The 18,543-nt window shown below is 49.9% G+C and overlaps 8 protein-coding genes across 8 annotated transcripts; 4 read left to right on the top strand and 4 right to left on the bottom strand.

Annotated features, from left to right (window-relative positions):
* Positions 1-328: 328 nt before the first annotated feature.
* DFL_002751 (uncharacterized protein) lies at positions 329-1,752 on the top strand (the record flags this gene model as incomplete). Its single annotated transcript, XM_067631584.1, has 2 exons — positions 329-706; positions 769-1,752. 2 exons carry the CDS (start codon positions 329-331, stop codon positions 1,750-1,752), a joined length of 1,362 nt encoding a protein of 453 aa, XP_067494115.1.
* A 340-nt stretch (positions 1,753-2,092) lies between these two features.
* On the top strand, positions 2,093-4,513 carry DFL_002752 (uncharacterized protein; the record flags this gene model as incomplete). The annotated part of the gene is made up of 1 exon (XM_067631585.1): positions 2,093-4,513. One exon carries the CDS (start codon positions 2,093-2,095, stop codon positions 4,511-4,513), a length of 2,421 nt encoding a protein of 806 aa, XP_067494116.1.
* A 1,451-nt stretch (positions 4,514-5,964) lies between these two features.
* On the bottom strand, positions 5,965-7,674 carry DFL_002753 (uncharacterized protein; the record flags this gene model as incomplete). Its single annotated transcript, XM_067631586.1, has 2 exons — positions 5,965-7,279; positions 7,391-7,674. The coding sequence occupies 2 exons, from the start codon at positions 7,672-7,674 to the stop codon at positions 5,965-5,967; spliced, it is 1,599 nt and encodes a 532-aa protein (XP_067494117.1).
* Positions 7,675-9,231: 1,557 nt separating this feature from the next.
* DFL_002754 (uncharacterized protein) lies at positions 9,232-11,592 on the bottom strand (the record flags this gene model as incomplete). Its single annotated transcript, XM_067631587.1, has 3 exons — positions 9,232-9,888; positions 9,971-11,262; positions 11,358-11,592. 3 exons carry the CDS (start codon positions 11,590-11,592, stop codon positions 9,232-9,234), a joined length of 2,184 nt encoding a protein of 727 aa, XP_067494118.1.
* Positions 11,593-11,830: 238 nt separating this feature from the next.
* On the bottom strand, positions 11,831-13,713 carry DFL_002755 (uncharacterized protein; the record flags this gene model as incomplete). Its single annotated transcript, XM_067631588.1, has 2 exons — positions 11,831-13,154; positions 13,256-13,713. 2 exons carry the CDS (start codon positions 13,711-13,713, stop codon positions 11,831-11,833), a joined length of 1,782 nt encoding a protein of 593 aa, XP_067494119.1.
* Positions 13,714-14,268: 555 nt separating this feature from the next.
* Positions 14,269-15,754, top strand: DFL_002756 (uncharacterized protein; the record flags this gene model as incomplete). Its single annotated transcript, XM_067631589.1, has 2 exons — positions 14,269-15,198; positions 15,260-15,754. The coding sequence occupies 2 exons, from the start codon at positions 14,269-14,271 to the stop codon at positions 15,752-15,754; spliced, it is 1,425 nt and encodes a 474-aa protein (XP_067494120.1).
* Positions 15,755-16,201: 447 nt separating this feature from the next.
* On the bottom strand, positions 16,202-16,570 carry DFL_002757 (uncharacterized protein; the record flags this gene model as incomplete). The annotated part of the gene is made up of 1 exon (XM_067631590.1): positions 16,202-16,570. One exon carries the CDS (start codon positions 16,568-16,570, stop codon positions 16,202-16,204), a length of 369 nt encoding a protein of 122 aa, XP_067494121.1.
* Positions 16,571-17,064: 494 nt separating this feature from the next.
* Positions 17,065-17,958, top strand: DFL_002758 (uncharacterized protein; the record flags this gene model as incomplete). Its single annotated transcript, XM_067631591.1, has 5 exons — positions 17,065-17,113; positions 17,189-17,201; positions 17,263-17,293; positions 17,356-17,792; positions 17,877-17,958. 5 exons carry the CDS (start codon positions 17,065-17,067, stop codon positions 17,956-17,958), a joined length of 612 nt encoding a protein of 203 aa, XP_067494122.1.
* Positions 17,959-18,543: the final 585 nt, after the last annotated feature.

Consider the following 18,543-nt stretch of genomic DNA (forward strand, 5'->3'; position numbering starts at 1 on the left):
CATATTTTTATATCATGTCATGGCATGCTGGTCGCGCGCCGCGGAGCGGGTTAATGGATTCTATACCCCTTTCCTCCATACATAGGTACTTTATACATACCTCGAAGCCATCGGACCCGGGAGGACGAGGCTGCCCGTTTTAATTTCGGTTGCACGGCCAATCCTGCGTTTTCGGGACGGGCGTGCATATGGTGCCTGAAACTTTATATCCCCCTCTTTTCACCGGCTTCCGAATTCCCCTGCGTGTCCATCGACTTTACAAGTTTACATTTATCGAAAAGAACCTAACCCGTTCCAGCACCCTCCCGTATTCATAATATCTACAACCATGGGAATCGACGCCGGCTTCGACATGGTCCCCAGGCTCTCCAGATCCGCCAAAGACCAAGCAGCCTGGACCGCCTTCATTTCAAAAGTCCGCGAAAGGTATGCGTCAGACCCGGATGTAGAATTCAAAGAAAACTACATCGTCTGGAAGAAAGGAGAACATCCCATGCTTCCTTATGCCGGTCATAAATTCTTGAGGTTTAGTGCAAAGATTTCGGGGAGCCATCACGGTGGGATTGGGGAAGATATATTTACAGTTTCCGGGATAGCTAGAAGCATCTTTGGGGGTCGGAGAGCTCGCTGTTGGTACGAAGGTGTGATCAATAATTACTTTTATGGGTGGGCGGAGGTTTTGGAGAGTTGGGATTCTTATGATCAGGTCGGTATCAAGTCCCCTTCTTCCGTTGAAGAATATACTAACAGCGAAGATATCTCGAACAGCCAGACGAACCGGAAGACCCACCGGAAGAATCCAAACCACTCTTCGCAATCCAAACCATCCCGAACAAAGGCCGCGGCCTCGTCGCCACGGCAGACATCCCAATCGGCACCCGAATCATCGCCGAAAAGCCGCTGTTCACCCTCTCTGGCCCTTCCGTCGAACTCCTCGAAGGCCCGATATCCAACATCCTCAAAACCCTTCCGGAAGAAAAACAAAAGGAGTACCGTTCGCTTCACAACAATTACAAATCAACCCAAATCCCACCCCTGGCCGGAATCTTCAAAACCAACGCTCTACCCTGCGGTCATGGTTCCCACGTCGGAGGTATCTACCTCACCATCTGCCTTATAAACCACAGTTGCCTTCCGAACACCCACCACAGCTGGAACGACAACCTCTCACGCGAAACAATCCACGTGACCCGTCCCATCAAATCCGGCGAAGAAATCACAATCTCCTACACCCCCGAAGGCCTCAGTAAACCCCGTCAGAGGAAGCTGAAAGAAAGCTTTGGTTTCGACTGCAAATGTCCCCTCTGCACATCCCCTCCTCGCAAAATCAAATTCAGCGATAGAAGGCGGACGGAAATCGAGGCATTGGATGCATCCATCGCGGGAGACGGAACGATTGTTTCAAACCCGCTATCGTGTTTGAAAGATTGTAGGAGGTTGATAAAGTTGTTGAAGGAGGAGTACGGTGGGTCCGCGCTTACGTTGGAAGGGAGGGCTTATTTCGATGCCTTTCAGGTTTGCATCGGACAGGGGGATCAGGCCAGAGCGAGGGTTATGGCCGAGAGGGGGTATAAACTGAGGGCTTTGTGCGAAGGGGAGGATAGTGAGGCTACGCAGGAGATCAGGGAGTTGATAGAGAACCCAGCGGAGCACAGATTGTTTGGGTTCTCGATGGGGTGGAGGAGCGAGGTGGGGGATGTGCCGGTAGGGCTGGAGGAGGAGGCGTTTGAGAAGTGGTTGTGGAGGTCGTGAGGTCGGTATTATATAACCTCGAATCTACTTTAGTAGGTATCATAAGCGGTATTTAAGAGATAGGAAATCGAAGCTCTGACTTTTAATATCACGGCTGAAACCTGAAAAGACCATCGTGTCCTCCTTGAGTTCAAATGGAATGACTTCTTTCGATTGATTCGTAGCCGTCCAACGAGCGAGGTTTGTTGCATTTTGAAGTGTTGTTTTGGGTCATTTCTCGGCTCAATCCGGCAACATTTCTTGTGCAACCCGAAAATTAAATTTAACCTGCCGCACTGCATCGCACCCCCCTCCACCCCGCCACCACCACGACGCAGGGGGCACGGTCTGATATAAAAGGATGCAGCCCTCACTCGCCCGTCGCATGACTTCACAAAGTCTCTGGCGCCAAAGGTCCTTGATACCCTCTCTCGCTCGATCTTTTACAAACCGAAACTACATCTGCAACGACTGTCTTCGCAAATCCCGCCGCATCGGAGTTCGACATCTCCACCAGGGCGTCACGCCGACCCCACTATCCGTAGACCTTCGAATCCCTCCCACGGTCCCGCCAGCCGTAACTTCCTCCGCTTCTGCAGAAAAGCACGATGACGCCCTTCTCCGTTCCATCTTCGACAGTCCGGACGCCTACAGATCCTTCTCATCTCGAACTCCAAAGCCTAACACTGGATTGTTCCAAAACCGTTTCCTCACTACTCCGAAGGGCTTCATCGTCTTCGCGAATACGTGTCTTAAAAAGGCGAAAAGGGTGGTCGACCGTATCTCCCGCGCTACATCCCAAGAAGATCACATCCGTATAATCAAAGACCTCGACCGTCTTAGCGATCTATTATGTCGGGTATTGGATCTATCCGATTTCATTCGGAACACCCACCCGGATCCGGACTTTGTCGCGGCGGCAAATAAAGCTTTTGAAATTGTTTACGAATACATGAATATTCTAAATACGACAACAGATCTTTATACTTCTCTGAAAGCCGCGATGTTTAACCCCGTGGTGGTAGAACATTGGGATGAAGTTTCGAGATCGGTGGGGAGAACGTTGCTAGCTGACTTTGAAAAGTCCGGTATAAACCTACCGGATAAGTCGAAGAGAAAATTTGTATCGTTATCGAACGATATTTCCAGACTGGGGAGGGATTTCGTCAATGCCGCTTCGACGGCAAATCCGTACATCACCTTTACAAAGGATAAACTGAACGGAATGGAACCGTGGACGGTAAACAGTCTTTCCAGAATCACAAATTCCGGAATCGTATACCTCCCCGTCCGAGGTTCCGTCGCCCAACACGCCCTACAAACCGTCAAAGACGAAGAAGTCCGCTACAAGATCTGGAAAGAACAGCAAACCGCCCCGAAACAGCAAATAGCTTTGCTCGAAAGCCTCCTCAGGAAACGAGCGGAACTGGCCCGTCTGGTCGGTCGGGAATCCCATTCCGCCGTCACCCTCGCCGACAAAATGGCCCGTTCCCCGGAAGCGGTCACCACCTTCCTCCACTCGATGCTCTCCCACACCCGTCCGCTGGCGGACAAAGAAGTCTCCGCCATAACCGCCCAAAAGGCCAAACTCCACGATAATCTCACAAACCCAACCGTCTACGCCTTCGAAAAGGATTACTACCTCCACCGGGTAATCGAGCAACAAAAATTCCTCCTAGGGGATCCGGATATATCATCCTACTTCTCCCTCGGAACGGTAATGCAAGGTCTCTCCCGTCTCTTCACCCGTCTCTACGGCATCCGTCTCGTCCCCCGCGAAACCGCTCCCGGAGAAATCTGGAACGACGACGTAAGAAGACTGGACGTGATCTCCGACTCCGAGGGCCACATAGCGGTAGTCTACTGCGACCTCTTCGAACGGGGAGGTAAAAACCCAAATCCGGCACACTTCACGGTCCGCTGTTCTCGCGCGATAGACGAAGAAGAGATCGTAGAAGAAAAACTAGAAGAAGGCGGAAGCGATGGGATGGCCACGGCGAGGAACAAAGATGGAGTGTTGTACCAATTACCTACCATTGCGTTGATTTGTGATTTTAGTACTCCGCCGGGGAGTTCGACGCCGCTGTTGGGGTTTGACGAGGTTACTACGTTGTTTCATGAGATGGGTCACGCTATCCATTCGATCATGGGGCGGACGAGGTTTCACGAGGTCGCCGGGACGAGGTGTCCTACTGACTTTGCGGAGTTTCCGAGCATATTGATGGAACATTTTGCTCGGTCACCGGAAGTCCTTTCCCTTTTCGCAAGACATTACAGAACCGACGCCCCCCTCCCACCGGAACTGTTACAAAAGCGGGTCAAAACCGGCAAACTCATGGAAAACAGCGAGACGTACCGACAGGTACTCCTGGCGCTACTGGACCAAGAACTCCACTCCCCCCGAGCCCTCGAAAACTCCTTCGACAGCACGCAAATCTACCGCGATCTCGACAGAACTTATGGATTATTCCCACATAGGGAAGGAGAAGAAGGCGGTAGTTCGCAAGGTTATTTCGCACATTTGTTCGGTTACGGTGGGTTGTATTACAGTTACATGTTGGATAAGGCAATTGCGGATAAGGTTTGGAAGGAGGTGTTTGCGGGGAATCCGGTTTCGAGGGATGCGGGGGAGAGGTATAAAGAGGAGGTTCTGAGGTGGGGTGGGAGTAGGGATCCTTGGAAGTGCATCGGGAGGCTATTGGGGAGGGAGGATTTGGTGGAGGATGCGGAGGGGAGGATGGAGGAGGTGGGGAGGTGGGGGGCCGAGGTTGCGGGGGCGTAGGGTTGCGATTTTATCCTTCCGTACGGGTATATAGAAAAGACGTTTAGATGTACATACGAAACGACTTGGTTACAGGGGAGAAGATTAAAAGACCGGAGCCTACGCCCGTAGATACCCCCCTTCTTCACATCTTCATTCCCCCCGATAATGTTCGAACCCGTCGTACTGACCCTGCTTTGCCCCCCCCCCCATCACCCCCTCAGTCCTAGGATTGCAATCCAACGCCGCAGTCCTAACCCCACCGCCAGAAACGGAATCCCAAGTCTAACTCCCAGTCCTAACTCCATCTCCATCTTGCTCGCCTTCAACTTCAGAAGCAGCAGGCGTAAGGTGTGACGGCGGCAGGGACGCCTGTACCCTCCGCAGAAGATCTGGATAAATCGTCGCCGGTAACAAAAGTACCAGGATCCGTCTCCGTAGCCGTACACGCGATCCCCATCCGGCGCCTTTCCATCCGTAATATCAAAAACCCCTACTCCTGAAACTTTGCGATTCATCTTGTGAGTTATGGATCACTCTCCTGCGTGGAAAATGACTCGAAAGCATCGTGATCCGTCCTCCATTTTATCCTCTCCCCGGCGGTACACACGGGGCTACCTTTGTAAAGGCCGATGCGCCGGTGGGGGTGTGAATTCGTTCCCCGCCTCCCGTGCGATGATCCGCGAAGATACGATGGTGGTTAATATCCCCGAGAGAAATGGTACCGCGAAGGACATGTCGTCTGTTGGATTTCCCTTTTTGGAGGGCTGACTTTTCAGAAGCTTCAGGACTTCAAAAAAAAAAAAAAAAAGTATAAAAAAGCGTAGCGAAAGGGAACACCTCTACCTGCGGGCAATTCATTCTTCTCCTTGATATGAAACCAAAAGCCTCGAAAATTTCAATTACACAACCTCCACCACCCGTCGGCCATCTGGACGGCTGGAATGCCTCTCCATCACAATCTCGAGTGAATTATATGCAAGTCGTCCGCAGGAGCTGAAGAAACATCTTACCGAATCGTATCATATCAGCGGTATTCACATCGACTAACACAAGATCAAGGGGCATAGAAAGAAGTTCAAAGGATATGCTCGTTCATGAAGTTGAATTCATGGTGGTCCACCTAGCTACTTTGGTTATCAAACATGAACAGAGGAAGTGATAATAATAATAAAAAAAGAAGAAAAAAGTAATGTATGTACAAAAGGAATCCCCTGAGGAAGAAAGAAAAAGAAGTCTAAGAAGAACAAACAAGATGCCTTTCGACGCTTGTTCGACATTTAGTCGCTGCCTTCAATCGCGATCGGATGTGTGCTGTTTTTTAGTTCGTCTAAGTCATCGACCTACGCCGGTGTTGAATAATGCCCTTTTCACTGCCGTTAAACGTCCCAAGATGAAAAATTGTCTAAAAGGAAAAAAAAAGTGAAAAAAAAAAAAAAAAAAAAAAAAGAAGAAGAAATGAAAAAGTACTTCTAATTCTCAAACAACACCTTATCGTGAATCACCCTCAAAGCCTTCGCCGCATCCTTCTCATCAATCACGCACGAAATATTGATCTCACTGGCACCCTGGCTGATCATTTCGATATTCACATCGCTAGCCGCGAGCGTCGTAAACATCTTGCCGGCGATACCGACCATGTTCCTCATATGCTTTCCGACCAAACTCAGGATGGTCATGTTGCGGATCACATCGACGGTTCCGTACTTTCTCAGATCATCGATGGCATTGCGCATGGACTCCTCACGTACCTCGGCATGCAATGCCATGGAAACGTGTACCTCGGAAGTAGAGATAAGGTCGACGACAAGTTGGTACTTGTCGAGCGTGGAGAAGATGTTGGCGAAGAAACCGTGAGAGAGGGATTTGCGGTTCGAGTGGATGTTAAGAACGACAATTTTGTTCTTGATGGTAACGGCTGTAGGACGACGGGGACGGAGTTGGAGGAAGTTGTGGGCAGATTCCGAGCGAAAGAGCTTAGGTGGATGGGGTGGAGTGTCCAGACCCTTGGTGGACATGGTATCCGGGAAGATAACGGTGCCGGGTCCGGTAGGGTTTTCGACATTCTTGATACGGATGGGAATACGCGCACGGATAACCTGCTCCATGGTGTAAGGATGGATGACTTCGGAGCCATAGTACGTAAGTTCCGCAGCTTCTTCGGGTGTGATGGTAGGAAGTAGCTTGGCGGAAGGGACCTTTCTCGGGTCGGCGGTGAAGATACCATCGACCTCCTTCCAGACCTGAAGCTCCTCGGCCTCGATACCGACGGCGACGAGGGCGGCACAGAGGTCCGTGTACCCACGACCGATAACGTCCAAGAGACTACCAGGAACGTAGCCGAAAAAGCCGGTGATGACGGGAACTCTGTCTTCGCACTGATGGAGCCTTTCACCGAGACGCTTTGCCAGATCATCATAGAAGGTTTGGCAGAGACCCCCCTTCATTGGATAACCGGACGGAAGGATGTTTTCCAAGTTGACATACTCGGCATCAACCCCTCTGTCCTTAAGCAAGGTGGCCATGAGCCTGCAGCTGAGCTTCTCGCCCGCGCCGATGATGATATCCTTGGACTTTGGAGAAATCTCATTAATAATCTGAGCTGCACCAAGAAAGCTAGCAAGCTTGCCACATTCGGCTTCGATATGGTTGCAAAGCTCATCGGCCAGTTCTGGACTCTGGATCAGCTTCCTTGCTTCGCGGATATGATCTTCCCGGATCTGATCAACGACATCGAGATATTTGGTTGAGTCAGCAATCATGGCCTGGGCCGCAGCATTTAGAAGTCTACCGTCAGATGACAAATGACCAAATTAGCAAAAATACATAATCTTTACCTAATGACAAAAGCGAAAAAAAAAGAACCGAAATCTGGGGTAAAAGCGAATGGGAACTCACCGATTCGTAGTTCCTTCCGCTTTCGTATCTGTGCTTCTGGCAGAACACACAATGGCAACTTTGTTCTGGGCCACGTAGACCTTGACGATTTCCTCAGCAATCTTCTCAGGGAACTTGCCGACGCTCGTGCCGCCGAATTTCTGAATAATCCATCCCGCGGGGGCTTGATTGCTACGTAAGAATTCCACAGAATTGTACATGTGGGAGTGGTCTCCATTGACAGAATTTGGAGGCGAGGGCTGCGCGCCGTTGGTGAAGCCGTTGATTGGCGAAGATGGAGGCATGGTTTGGGAAGAGTTGCAATTACGTAAGAGATATCGATGGCGCAATTTCTTCTAGAGCTGAAAGAGGCAGATCGTCTCGAGGAAGGGAAAAAAAAACCTGGGGAAGGTGATCTGGGTGTGCAACGTCTAAACGTCGGTATAGAAGAGATGGGAAGGGCTCTATATATAGATGAGAGATTGCGGGGTGGTGTGCCTTTGGGGTGAGTGAGAACGGGGCAACGGCGTGGAGTGCTATCTCGGCCAAAAGGGATGTCCTTTGTACTGGATGATGTCCAGAGGTAGGGAAACGTCCGCGACGAGGCTATGGTGGGGGATAGAGCTTGAGAAGGGAAGTAGCGAATGGTAGACTTGTGGACTGCTTTCCATGTGTGGTGGTGGCGGATATAGGGAATCGAGTTCGTGGGCGAGAACAAGTGCAGTTGAGACCAACTTGCTTGTTTAATAGAAGGAGCAGCAGCAGCAGAAGGGCTGTGGTTGAGACATTCGAATCGGACCGGGTGGAAGGGCGGCAGGACAGCTGTATAGATATATATAAATATCGCTCTTCTCCTGCTTCTTGTCCTTTCCCGTCCTGCCTAGCTTTAGGAGACGGATAAAATAAATAGCGCTCGCTCGCTCTAGATACGTCGGACGGTCAGTATACTACGATATGATCACCTGGATATGGGTGTGTATATGGATCCATATGGGTATGGGTATGGGTATGGATAAGGATATGGTGTCGTTACGGGGTATATCCACTCGATTTGACTTCACTCACCTCCCGGTCGTATTCAAATTACTGAAGGATTGACTCCTCGGAAACGATACGTAGCTTCCAGCTCGCTAGCCTGCTTTCACTGACGGCGGTAAATTCGGATGTGCGATGCAAATGCAAATGCGGGTGCTTTGGATGGGACGAAAAAAAAAAAAAAAGTAGCGCAGTTACAGTTGCGGTCAACAGCTGTCAGTTGAAGCCCAAAAAAAGTCTGAGTCGAGGGTTCCTCCGAAGACCGGCCAAAAAAAAACAACGAGGAATCTGTGTCTGCCAGATCTATGCACAGGAGCAGCTGCTGCCCGGCTGCACTGCAAAGAACCTTGCATCCAGATCCATGGCTTAAAACGTGCAGCGTGTGCAGCCGCTAATCACATTGCGGACTTCCAGAGTATTCGAAAATTCCCGCAGCCCGAGCGTGGGGTCGCCGAATATACATAAAATGTTGGTAATATACAGCAAAATTTGCAACCGGGATGCATTGCATCGCATCACAACAGTATCACGATCGATCCATAGTACCCAAAGTTTATCACGCTCAGTCCTCTCGTGTAGACGTTTTATTGTCGACGGTTGGTATTTTTTTTTTTTTGTTTTAGCATGTGAATGTTTGAGTTCAAGACAAACGCTAGTCCCTGATGATCGCGGTGATGGTGGCGGACTGGACTAGTCCGTTTGGGCTACCGGACCCGACCCTGGTAAAATACCAACATTTTCATCTGCACCCGCAAACCCATAGGTAATATAATCCTTCCGGGATATCTTCGTGACTGTGCGGAGTGCGAAGCATCGATGTCGAAGCGCTATTCCTCATCTTCCGAGTCGTCTCCAAATATCGCTTTGAACACCTCATCCCCCGCCCTCGGTGCTTCCAGCGCTGGATTGTGATTCGTATCGACCTCTTCCCCTCCCACCCGCTCATCAACTTCCATTCCCCCTTTATCACCATATGCATGTAAATACCCAGCATCATCACCACCTTCTCTCCCCGCACTTTCAAACCCCACACTCCTCATACCCCTCCAATCGGGATTAGTATTCGCCTCGATCATCAACCGATCCATCTCCCTCTTCCCCACCAGCTCCACATCCTTCCCACCAGCTCCAACCCCTTCATCTCCTACGGAAGGATCCACATGCACCGGCGGTGCAACATTAAACCTCTTGCACAGTAACCTCGTCGGGTAAAACTGCACCACACTTCTCGTCAGAGCACCATACATTCCCATCTTTGCCGCCGTAAGCGCCGGATCTTCAACTTTTGCCGCAGGTCTGGTGATCAGTACTTCTTCCTCCGTTCCCAAACTCTTGCTGCCGCCCGTGGTAGGTAGTTGCGAAGCCATGGAACTCGATGATGTAAACCTATTCGCCATCAACCCTGTGACGGGCTTGAATATCCTCGCCGCATGTGCAAACTCATGTAATTCTCGACCCCAGTCTTCGAGCGATACGCCTTTATCCTATTCGATCCCGATGCACAAATATTAGCATTTTTTTTCTTCAAAATCACCTTTTCAACCTCGGTAATGGGGAAAGTAATACCCTCACTGGCATGCCACTCCGTATCCCAGCCTTGATCTCCAAGAAACCCCGATACCTCACCCTCTTCTCGGGTGCATCCGCATATGGCAAAAACCCCTTCAGCGCATTCTCCGCCACCTCTTTCTCCAAGTACGGTATTGCATCTTTCGCTTTCTGCAGCGAGTCTTTACCCGTATCGACTTGCTCCCCTTTCGCCTGCGGAAGATTCTTCTTCCCGGAAGCTGAAGCGATCCGTTCTCGTGCTGCGGGTGTTAAAAAGTCGAATACGGATTTTCCAGGTCGCTGCTCTTCACCCAGGAGTACACCTCTCGCCTTGATATCCAAAGGCGCACCGCTGCTAGTTTCTGCTTTCGCAGCAGCAGCAGCAGCAGCATATTTTGCGGGATCCGCTAGTAATCGCTTAGGAATCCAACCCTCAAGTACCTCGAGCAGTGGGAAATCCTTCGCTGACCGATCCCAAAACGGTTCATCGTGGAGAATAAACCCAGGCAACGGCAGCGTTCCATCTCGACACCTTCGTATCTTCGAAACGTTCTTTTTCGAAACGAACACATGTCGCCCGGGCACTTTGAGTGCCGGTTTGACCGTAGCTCCACCCGCGCCGGTGGCAACTGTTGCTGCGGCCGCAGCCTTCTTCTTCTTCTTATCCGCCCCGAGCACCTTGTTGTAAGCTGACTTTGGCTTGATTTCGTAAATATCCTCATCGTCCTCGCCGTCATCGTTGAAAACCCCCACTCCCATTCCCAACCGTACGTTCGGATTCCTAACCACCGCTTTAGGTTTCTGCAAACCCTTCTTCCCACCTCCCTCTCCATCACCCTCGGTTTTCAATTCTCCGGTATACCCTAACCCCTTCACATCCGTTTTGACAGGATATTCCGGCACTTTAACGTCCTCCGGCAAGAACGAATACGTCTTGAAATCCTCGTCATCACCACCTTCCTGATCCCTAACTTTCCTCCTAACCTTCGGTCCAACACCCGTTCCTTCCCTCCATCCGAGTTTTTGCATCATCTTCTTCCCGACCGGATATTCATCAACAGTTCTCGTAGGAGTTCCTAGCATTTCGAATAATTTCGCTGTATTATCGAGCCCTCGGGCTGCTAATTCCTCGGCCGTGGATCCGATACCCTCACCGACGGCGGCAGCAGCTTCGGCTTCACGTTGTACCCGTCTCTCCTCTTCGGCTTCGGCTTCGGCACGGTCTTCATCGTCCATGAAATCTTCGGGTTTCAACGCTGTGATATTTGCGCGGTTCGTACGGGATGAAGTAAACGTCGACGGCGTCCATCCTAAAAATCATTAAAAGGTGTCAGTCAATTCATGCCCACGATAGACCAAAGATAAAAACAAGATAAACCAGAGGGGAGGACGAGAGGACAGACACCTTCTTTCGATCCGACGGTATTAAAATACCCCGCACTGAATCCACCCATGAACGCGCCGTGTAACCTTTTCCGACCGCGTTCGTCGACAACCTCTTGTTTCCACACGGGGAGATTCGCATCTTGATCTTTGGATTTCGGGTCGGGTTTGGGGATCGGAGTGCCGTAGATCACGTAAGGCGATGTATCTTCCTTTTCGAACGTTGCGCGGGAACGTTTGGTCGGGTTGTACGACATTTTGGATGCGGTGCGGTGGGTATGAAGAAGAGTGAGGGTAATGTTGCTCGGTGATATTGGATTCGTATATACGACACGGCCAACACATCTTCGGCTTCGAGCCTCGGTCCCACCGATTATGGAATATACGATACCGCGATATCGAAATGTAATAAATATAAGCCCGCTAAAAACGCTCGGAGATAGGTACATAAAATATGCCAAATGCCAATAAAAGAAACTACACCCTCGCGGCGCTCTACGCCCGATGCGTGCTCATAAACTTCTCCCTCTCCACTTCCACGGTTCCCTTGATCCTCGCCCCGCTGAGTATACTCCCTCCGACCCAAGCCCCCATCGTCTCGACCCCTCTGATCGTCCCCGGCGCCACCCCTCCAAACTTCGCATACTTGATCCTCAGATTGTCCTTCTCGCTCTGCAGCATTTCCCTTTCCTTCCTTTCCTTCTCCTTCTGTTCTTCTCCTTTCTCTCTCTTCTCCGTAAGTTCTTTTCGTCGTTCATCTCCCTTTTTATTCCTCGTTTTGACTAGTTCCCACCCACCTCTTTCCTCCACCAACTCCCTCAGGTCTCCCAAAATTCTGGATTTGAGACCGGGCATACCCGCTGCTCCTCCCGTGATCACGATCCTTGGGATGCAAGTCGCCCTGACATCAACCGGACAATGCAACAATGCCAAAAACACAAGGTACGGCAGCGTATACTCCGATTCATCTTCACACTCCACCCTTCCTTGACACCCTTCCATCAATTCATCCACCTCCGGGATAGGTATATACCCTTTCCTTCCTTCTCCTCCTCCGCCTCCTTCTTTACTCCCGAAGCTCTGTACTTTGGTCCAACTCGGTAGGAAAAATGCATATTCCGCCACCACACTCATAGCTTCGAACGGTAACTTCATCTTCGTAATCCTTTCCCCCAGCAGTGGAGTTTTAAACTCCACCTCAACTTTGGCATCGTATATCGTATCCCTTCGTTTCTGAGCTCTAATATCCGCCGGGGATGGCTTCCCCTTTTTCTTCCTAACCTTCTCTTCATATACTTCAATTCCTTCCCCTTCTTCTTCTACTTCTTCCTCTTCCTCTTCCACTTCATCGTCGGCCGGTAACCCAAACGCCATTCTCGCACGTTGCCTAGCGTCCTCCCTTGCATCACCGGACCCCTTGCACCATCCAAACCTCGACAGTAAATCCTCAACCTCACCCCAATTAAATATCCTCCACCAACTCTCTTCATCCCCAGCCGGTTTTATGGTATTCCATAACAACTGTCCGAACACCTCAACCAGGCTCTTAGACCCTCGGCTGGAGAATTTGATGTAAGATGTCAAAGGTCTGAGTTCGTAAACGGGGGTTATCGTAGTTTCTTGCCAACCGATATCGACGACTAGCGCCGATCGCAGACCCGCGGCGAGACAGCTCAGGACGGGAGAGGAGAGGTATGTTATTGCCGGCGGTTGGAAGTGGAGGAACAGGAGGTGCGAGAGGGTGTTTTGGATGGCGATTGGGAATACGGGGGGTAGGATTATCAAAAGGCGTTTGGATTTCGATTCGATTAGTAGATACCTGCCGCGCACGCACATTCCAGTCGTTAGTATCTTACAAACCAATAGGAGAATTCCTCCGACAAGGAAAAAATAAAAGAAGAAGAAAAGAAAGATGCGTACTTATTATAAGCTTCCCGCAACACCCTCTCCATCAAATCTTCAACGACACCCAGGTCCTTGAGCCTCAAATCATTCGTCCAAAGCTCCCACTCTTCACTCCCCGTATTCCGTATCCTAGGTCCCGCGGCCTCCCCGGTCCGTCTGTTCATCCTCGTCCCACCACGTCCCTTCAACCCAACCCTTCCGTACATCTCGGGCGTGATGCCGATTTTACACCGTGGGGCGGATTCATTACTGAACCCTGCGCGGAAGAATCGGGTACCGAGTTCGAAGATGAGAGGTTCATCGACTTGGTGGAGGGAGCCCGGAGAGGAGAAGCTGGAGGCGGAGAAACGGGATTGAGGGGCTGTCGGGTTGGCGGAGAGAGAGGAACGGTGGTGGCCGGCTGCTGAGCTGCCTGTGGAGGAGAGTTTGTAGGGGGTGTTTGGAGAGAGTTTTGTGGGGTCGCGGGAGGACATTTCTGGGAGGATTAGGTAATGATGGAGGCGAAGGATGCAATCGGTGGAGGGCGAATGGCTATCTGGTTATCATAATGGAGATGGGGTGGTAATGATGTTTCCAAGGACCAAGAGAGGTCGAGAGAAGTTGCAGTTGCTATGGTGGAGCTAGCTAGCTCTGATGTTTTGAGCTTCCCGGGAGACACCGGGGACTCACGATAATGATACCGGGGAGACTCCGTGCTCCGGGACCGATAACGGATAGACTCGCCTCAACTCGAAGGCATCCCCCAATCGTCATTAGTTTGCAAAATTTCGGCCATACAGAGTCACTCTCCCCATATTATTTCTTTCTTCTCTTCTCTTCCTGCCCAGCTACCTGGTACCTATCTATTCTTACATCATCGGCATCAACGTTGCTGGAATAGCTTGATAGAATATATATTATTCCCCTCATTCGGTATGTTCGTAACCCCTCCGCTGACTCACACGGTACGGAGTGTCCTAACATCACCATCACCCCACAGTACACTTCTCAAAGAGTAATAGTAATAAAAACCGAGAAGAGAAAACAAGATGACATCCCAACCCTCAAAGCTCAAACTCTGGGGCGGCCGCTTCACCGGCAAAACCGACCCCCTCATGCAAATGTACAACGAATCCCTCTCCTACGATAAACGCATGTACGCCCAAGACATCCTCGGTTCCCAAGCATACGCCAAAGCCACCTGCAAAGCCGGAATCCTCACTCCGGAAGAACGTGACACCATAATCTCAGGTCTCGAACAAGTCCGTCAGGAATGGGCTTCGGACACCTTCGTCATCCACCCTGAAATCGACGAGGATATCCATACGGCTAACGAAAGACGATTGGGTGAGATCATCGGTGCTCATATCGCCGGTAAATTACATACCGGAAGGTCAAGGAACGATCAAGTGGCCACGGATATGAGACTTTGGTTACGAGATGAGTTGGATGAGATCGAGGGTTACCTGATCGAATTCTTGAGAGCGACGGTGGAAAGAGCCGAAGAACAGATCGATGCTTTGTTGCCGGGGTATACCCACGTTCAACGTGCGCAACCGATCAGATGGAGTCATTGGCTCATGTCGCATGCCTTCATGTTCTTATCGGATCTTGAACGACTAAGGGAGTTGAAGAAACGAGTGAACAAGTCGCCGTTGGGGTGTGGCGCCCTCGCCGGGAACCCATTCAACCTCGACCGCGAGTTTTTGGCAAAGGAGTTGGGATTCGATGGATGTATCCAGAACAGCTTGATCGGAGTCGCGGACAGAGACTTTGTGGTTGAAACGCTACAATGGGCGACCTTGATGATGAATCACGTCTCCAGGTGGAGCGAGGATTTGATCATTTATTCCACCGCAGAGTTTGGATTCGTCACTTTGGCGGATGCGTACAGCACCGGTAGCAGCTTGATGCCACAGAAGAAGAACAGCGACAGTTTGGAGTTGTTGAGGGGAAAGAGCGGAAGAGTATTCGGACAGGTGATTTTATATTCCTAGCCCCCGGTATACTAAGATCCCGATACTAATTCGGAAAACTTAGATGGCCGGCTTTCTGTACACCGTCAAAGGCCTCCCGAGCAGCTACAACAAAGACCTCCAGGAAGACAAAGAACCGCTATTCGATTGCGTCACCACCGTCCAAAATTCCCTCCAAATCGCAACAGGAGTGGTAGCGACCCTAACCATCTACCCCGAGAAGATGAAAGCCGCTCTCACAATGGACATGCTGGCCACCGATCTAGCAGACTACCTCGTCCGAAAGGGCGTTCCGTTCAGAGAAACGCACCACATCAGCGGCGCCTGCGTGCGGGAAGCCGAGGAGCGGAAACTAAGCGGTATCGATCAGCTTGGATTGGAAGTTCTTCAAAGTATCGATCAAAGGTTCGAGGAGGATGTTTTGGAGGTGTTTGATTTCGAAAGGAGCGTGGAGTTGAGGTCGTCTATCGGTGGTACTTGCAAGGCGAGTGTGCTCAAGCAGATCGAGGAACTTGCAAAGTTTTTGCAGCGAACCCCTAGCGGAGTGGTTAAGGATTAGTTTGTTTGATGGAGACAAAAGTTGATTTTTGGGTATCTATAACTTTCACTGTACATATTTTTTCTTTCTTTCTTTCTTTCTTTCTTTCTTTCTTTCTTTCTTTCTTTCTTTCTTTCTTTCTTTCTTTCTTTCTTTCTTTCTTTCTTTCTTTCTTTCTTTCTTTCTTTCTTTACTTTTTTTTCTTTCGTATAGAGAGAATCTGGATCGAATTCGCGATAGTTATATAATACACGAAAACCTGGAGTATTTACATTCGAAACCCGCATTTCGATATCCCGTCCTCCCCTCACCGTAGCCTCTGACTAAAGTAGCTACCTCGTGATTAAAAAAAAAGAAAATCATGCGAAAGATCCACTTCCTCATCTTTCAAAAAAGAAGACGAAAACCAACCCCGCAATCCATGGAACCTGTCCAATCCTCCTCCCCAGTAAAAAAGACAATACTTGTTTAAAGCTCCTGCTTGCCCTTAATCCCAATCAACTCGACCTCAAAGATCAGAGTCGCCTTCGGTGGGATAACCGGTGGGAACCCCCTCTCTCCATAGGCGTAGTCATGGGTGATCGTTAACTTGGCCTTCTCCCCGACCCTCATGGGGGCGATACCACTTTCCTTGCTACCCAAAATACCTTCGTCCCACCCCTTAATGACTCGACCGACACCGATGGGGGTTTCGAAGGGAGTTCCCCGTTCGACAGAGGAATCGAATTTGCTACCGTCTTCGAGGGTACCGTGGTAGTGGATGATGATCGTGTCGCCTTTGGCGGGGACTTGGGCGCCGGCGGGGCCCGGACGGGTGATTTCTTTGGTGACGCCCATTGCGGTTTTTTTTTTTTTAAAAAAAAATTTGATTCTTTAGAGAGGTATTCGAGAGATGGTTCTCTTTATCAATCGAGTAGTATTTGACTTTAACTGATGATATCGAGAGGAAGGAGGTACGAACGAAGTTGCCAGCGTGGGGTCTTTATATACCCGGCAGCTGACGCCGAAAAGCTAAGCACGTAAACACCGAACACCACGCCCAGAACAACCTTGTCCTGTCGCATTGCAACCAGCTTAGCTGTTCCCTTCCTTTCCTCATCGAACTGGTTAATCCCAACCCGACCACAACCCCCATACTAACCGTTATTTTATCCAAAAAGGACACCGTCGACAGATTCCACCCCCCGCATCGGCTTCCGAGGAAGGAGGTGAGAGCGACCGAGAAAAGAAGGGAAGAGGGGTTGTTTGTTGTTGCCCGTTCCCAGATGGGCGCTGGAATTCGAGGTTTTATAGATCCTCCTCGGCTTGGATAGCTAGCTTGACGGGATAAAATGTATCACCTGTTCAAGGGGTTGTACTACTATGCGACGACGAAGGAAGGTATGTCGTGTAACCCAATCCAGCATCGCAACGTCCAAGATTCGTTACTAACATCCATATCTTCTAAATTCGCAGAGTACTCGATACTGTAAGGAAACCGCATCGTGAAGCTTGCCTCGGCCTGGCTAACAACCGCTCCCAAAAATCAGCCTCCTCGGTCTCGACAATGCCGGAAAAACGGTACCCCCCCCTACCTTCTACCGCTCCGGACGACCATCTCTAATCTAATAATACTGATCTAGACTCTCCTCGAAAAAATAAAATCAATCTACCTCCCCGGCGCCCCTTCCCCAAAACAAGGCGCCCAACCCCCCACCGTCGGCCAAAACATGTCCACGATCCCCCTCCCTCACCCGCACCCCCCGATCTACCTAAAACTCTGGGACATCGGCGGCCAGGAATCCCTCCGAAACCTGTGGACGCAATACTACACCTCTTCCCACGCCATAGTCTTCGTCGTCGATTCGACAGACAAAGCGAGAATAGAAGAATGTAGGGATGTATTAGAAATCGTAACGGATGCGGAAGATACGGAGGGGATTCCGATATTGATGTTGGCGAATAAACAGGATAGAGAGGAGAGTTTGGAGGTTGAGGAGATCAAAGAGGTGTTTAATAAGATCGCGGAGAGGCTGAGCGCTAGGGATAGTAGGGTTTTGCCGATTAGTGCGCTGACGGGGTGAGTACCTTTTTATATATATATTATATATATTATCTGTTTAAGGGCTTTGTGGGATTGATGCTAATGAGCGTGGCATTGTAGGACTGGCGTTAGGGAATCTGTAGAATGGCTGGTAACGAGGATCATGAGGAATAAAGAATATAGACCTCCGCTGATGCGGTGATCCAAAAGAGAGGGAGAAAAAAAAAAAAAAAAAGGCAAGCGTCTTTTGATATCGATATCAGCATTTTTGGGCATTTTTGGGCATTTTTCATTTTTGTGTGACTTTTGGGTAAACCGTATACCGGTAGAGCGGAAAGGCTTTTTTATGATATCCCCCAATTCGGTTGGCTTTTGGAGTTTTCTTTTCCCTTTTTTATTTATCCAGGCATCATATGCATTTGGGTGCAAGTACTACGTTTGAGGTTTGGTTTTGTGATTGAGCGATAGAATTGATTCCATCTATGGTATTTTTGTTCGGTAATGAATTCTGGGATGCATCGAAGGTAGGGACGGTATATCCCAAGCTAACGATCGAATGCCAAATGATCTTTTTCAAGGCCGCATAAAGGAGAGTCAAGTCTCGGTAGGACCGATATCATGCGTCAATGCAATGTAACAAAGGAAAGAAGAAAGAAAGAAAGAAAGCACCGCCATAACGCCTTTCCGCCATCAAAGTATCCATCATGTGTCGTAATAACAATAGACCGCCTAAAAAAAACGCCCCGGAACGCTCATATGACACCATGTCGAACGCTTCAAAAAAATA

This window comes from Arthrobotrys flagrans, assembly GCF_004000055.1.
Source record: "Arthrobotrys flagrans strain CBS H-5679 chromosome Unknown unitig_3, whole genome shotgun sequence".
Taxonomy (NCBI): domain Eukaryota; kingdom Fungi; phylum Ascomycota; class Orbiliomycetes; order Orbiliales; family Orbiliaceae; genus Arthrobotrys; species Arthrobotrys flagrans.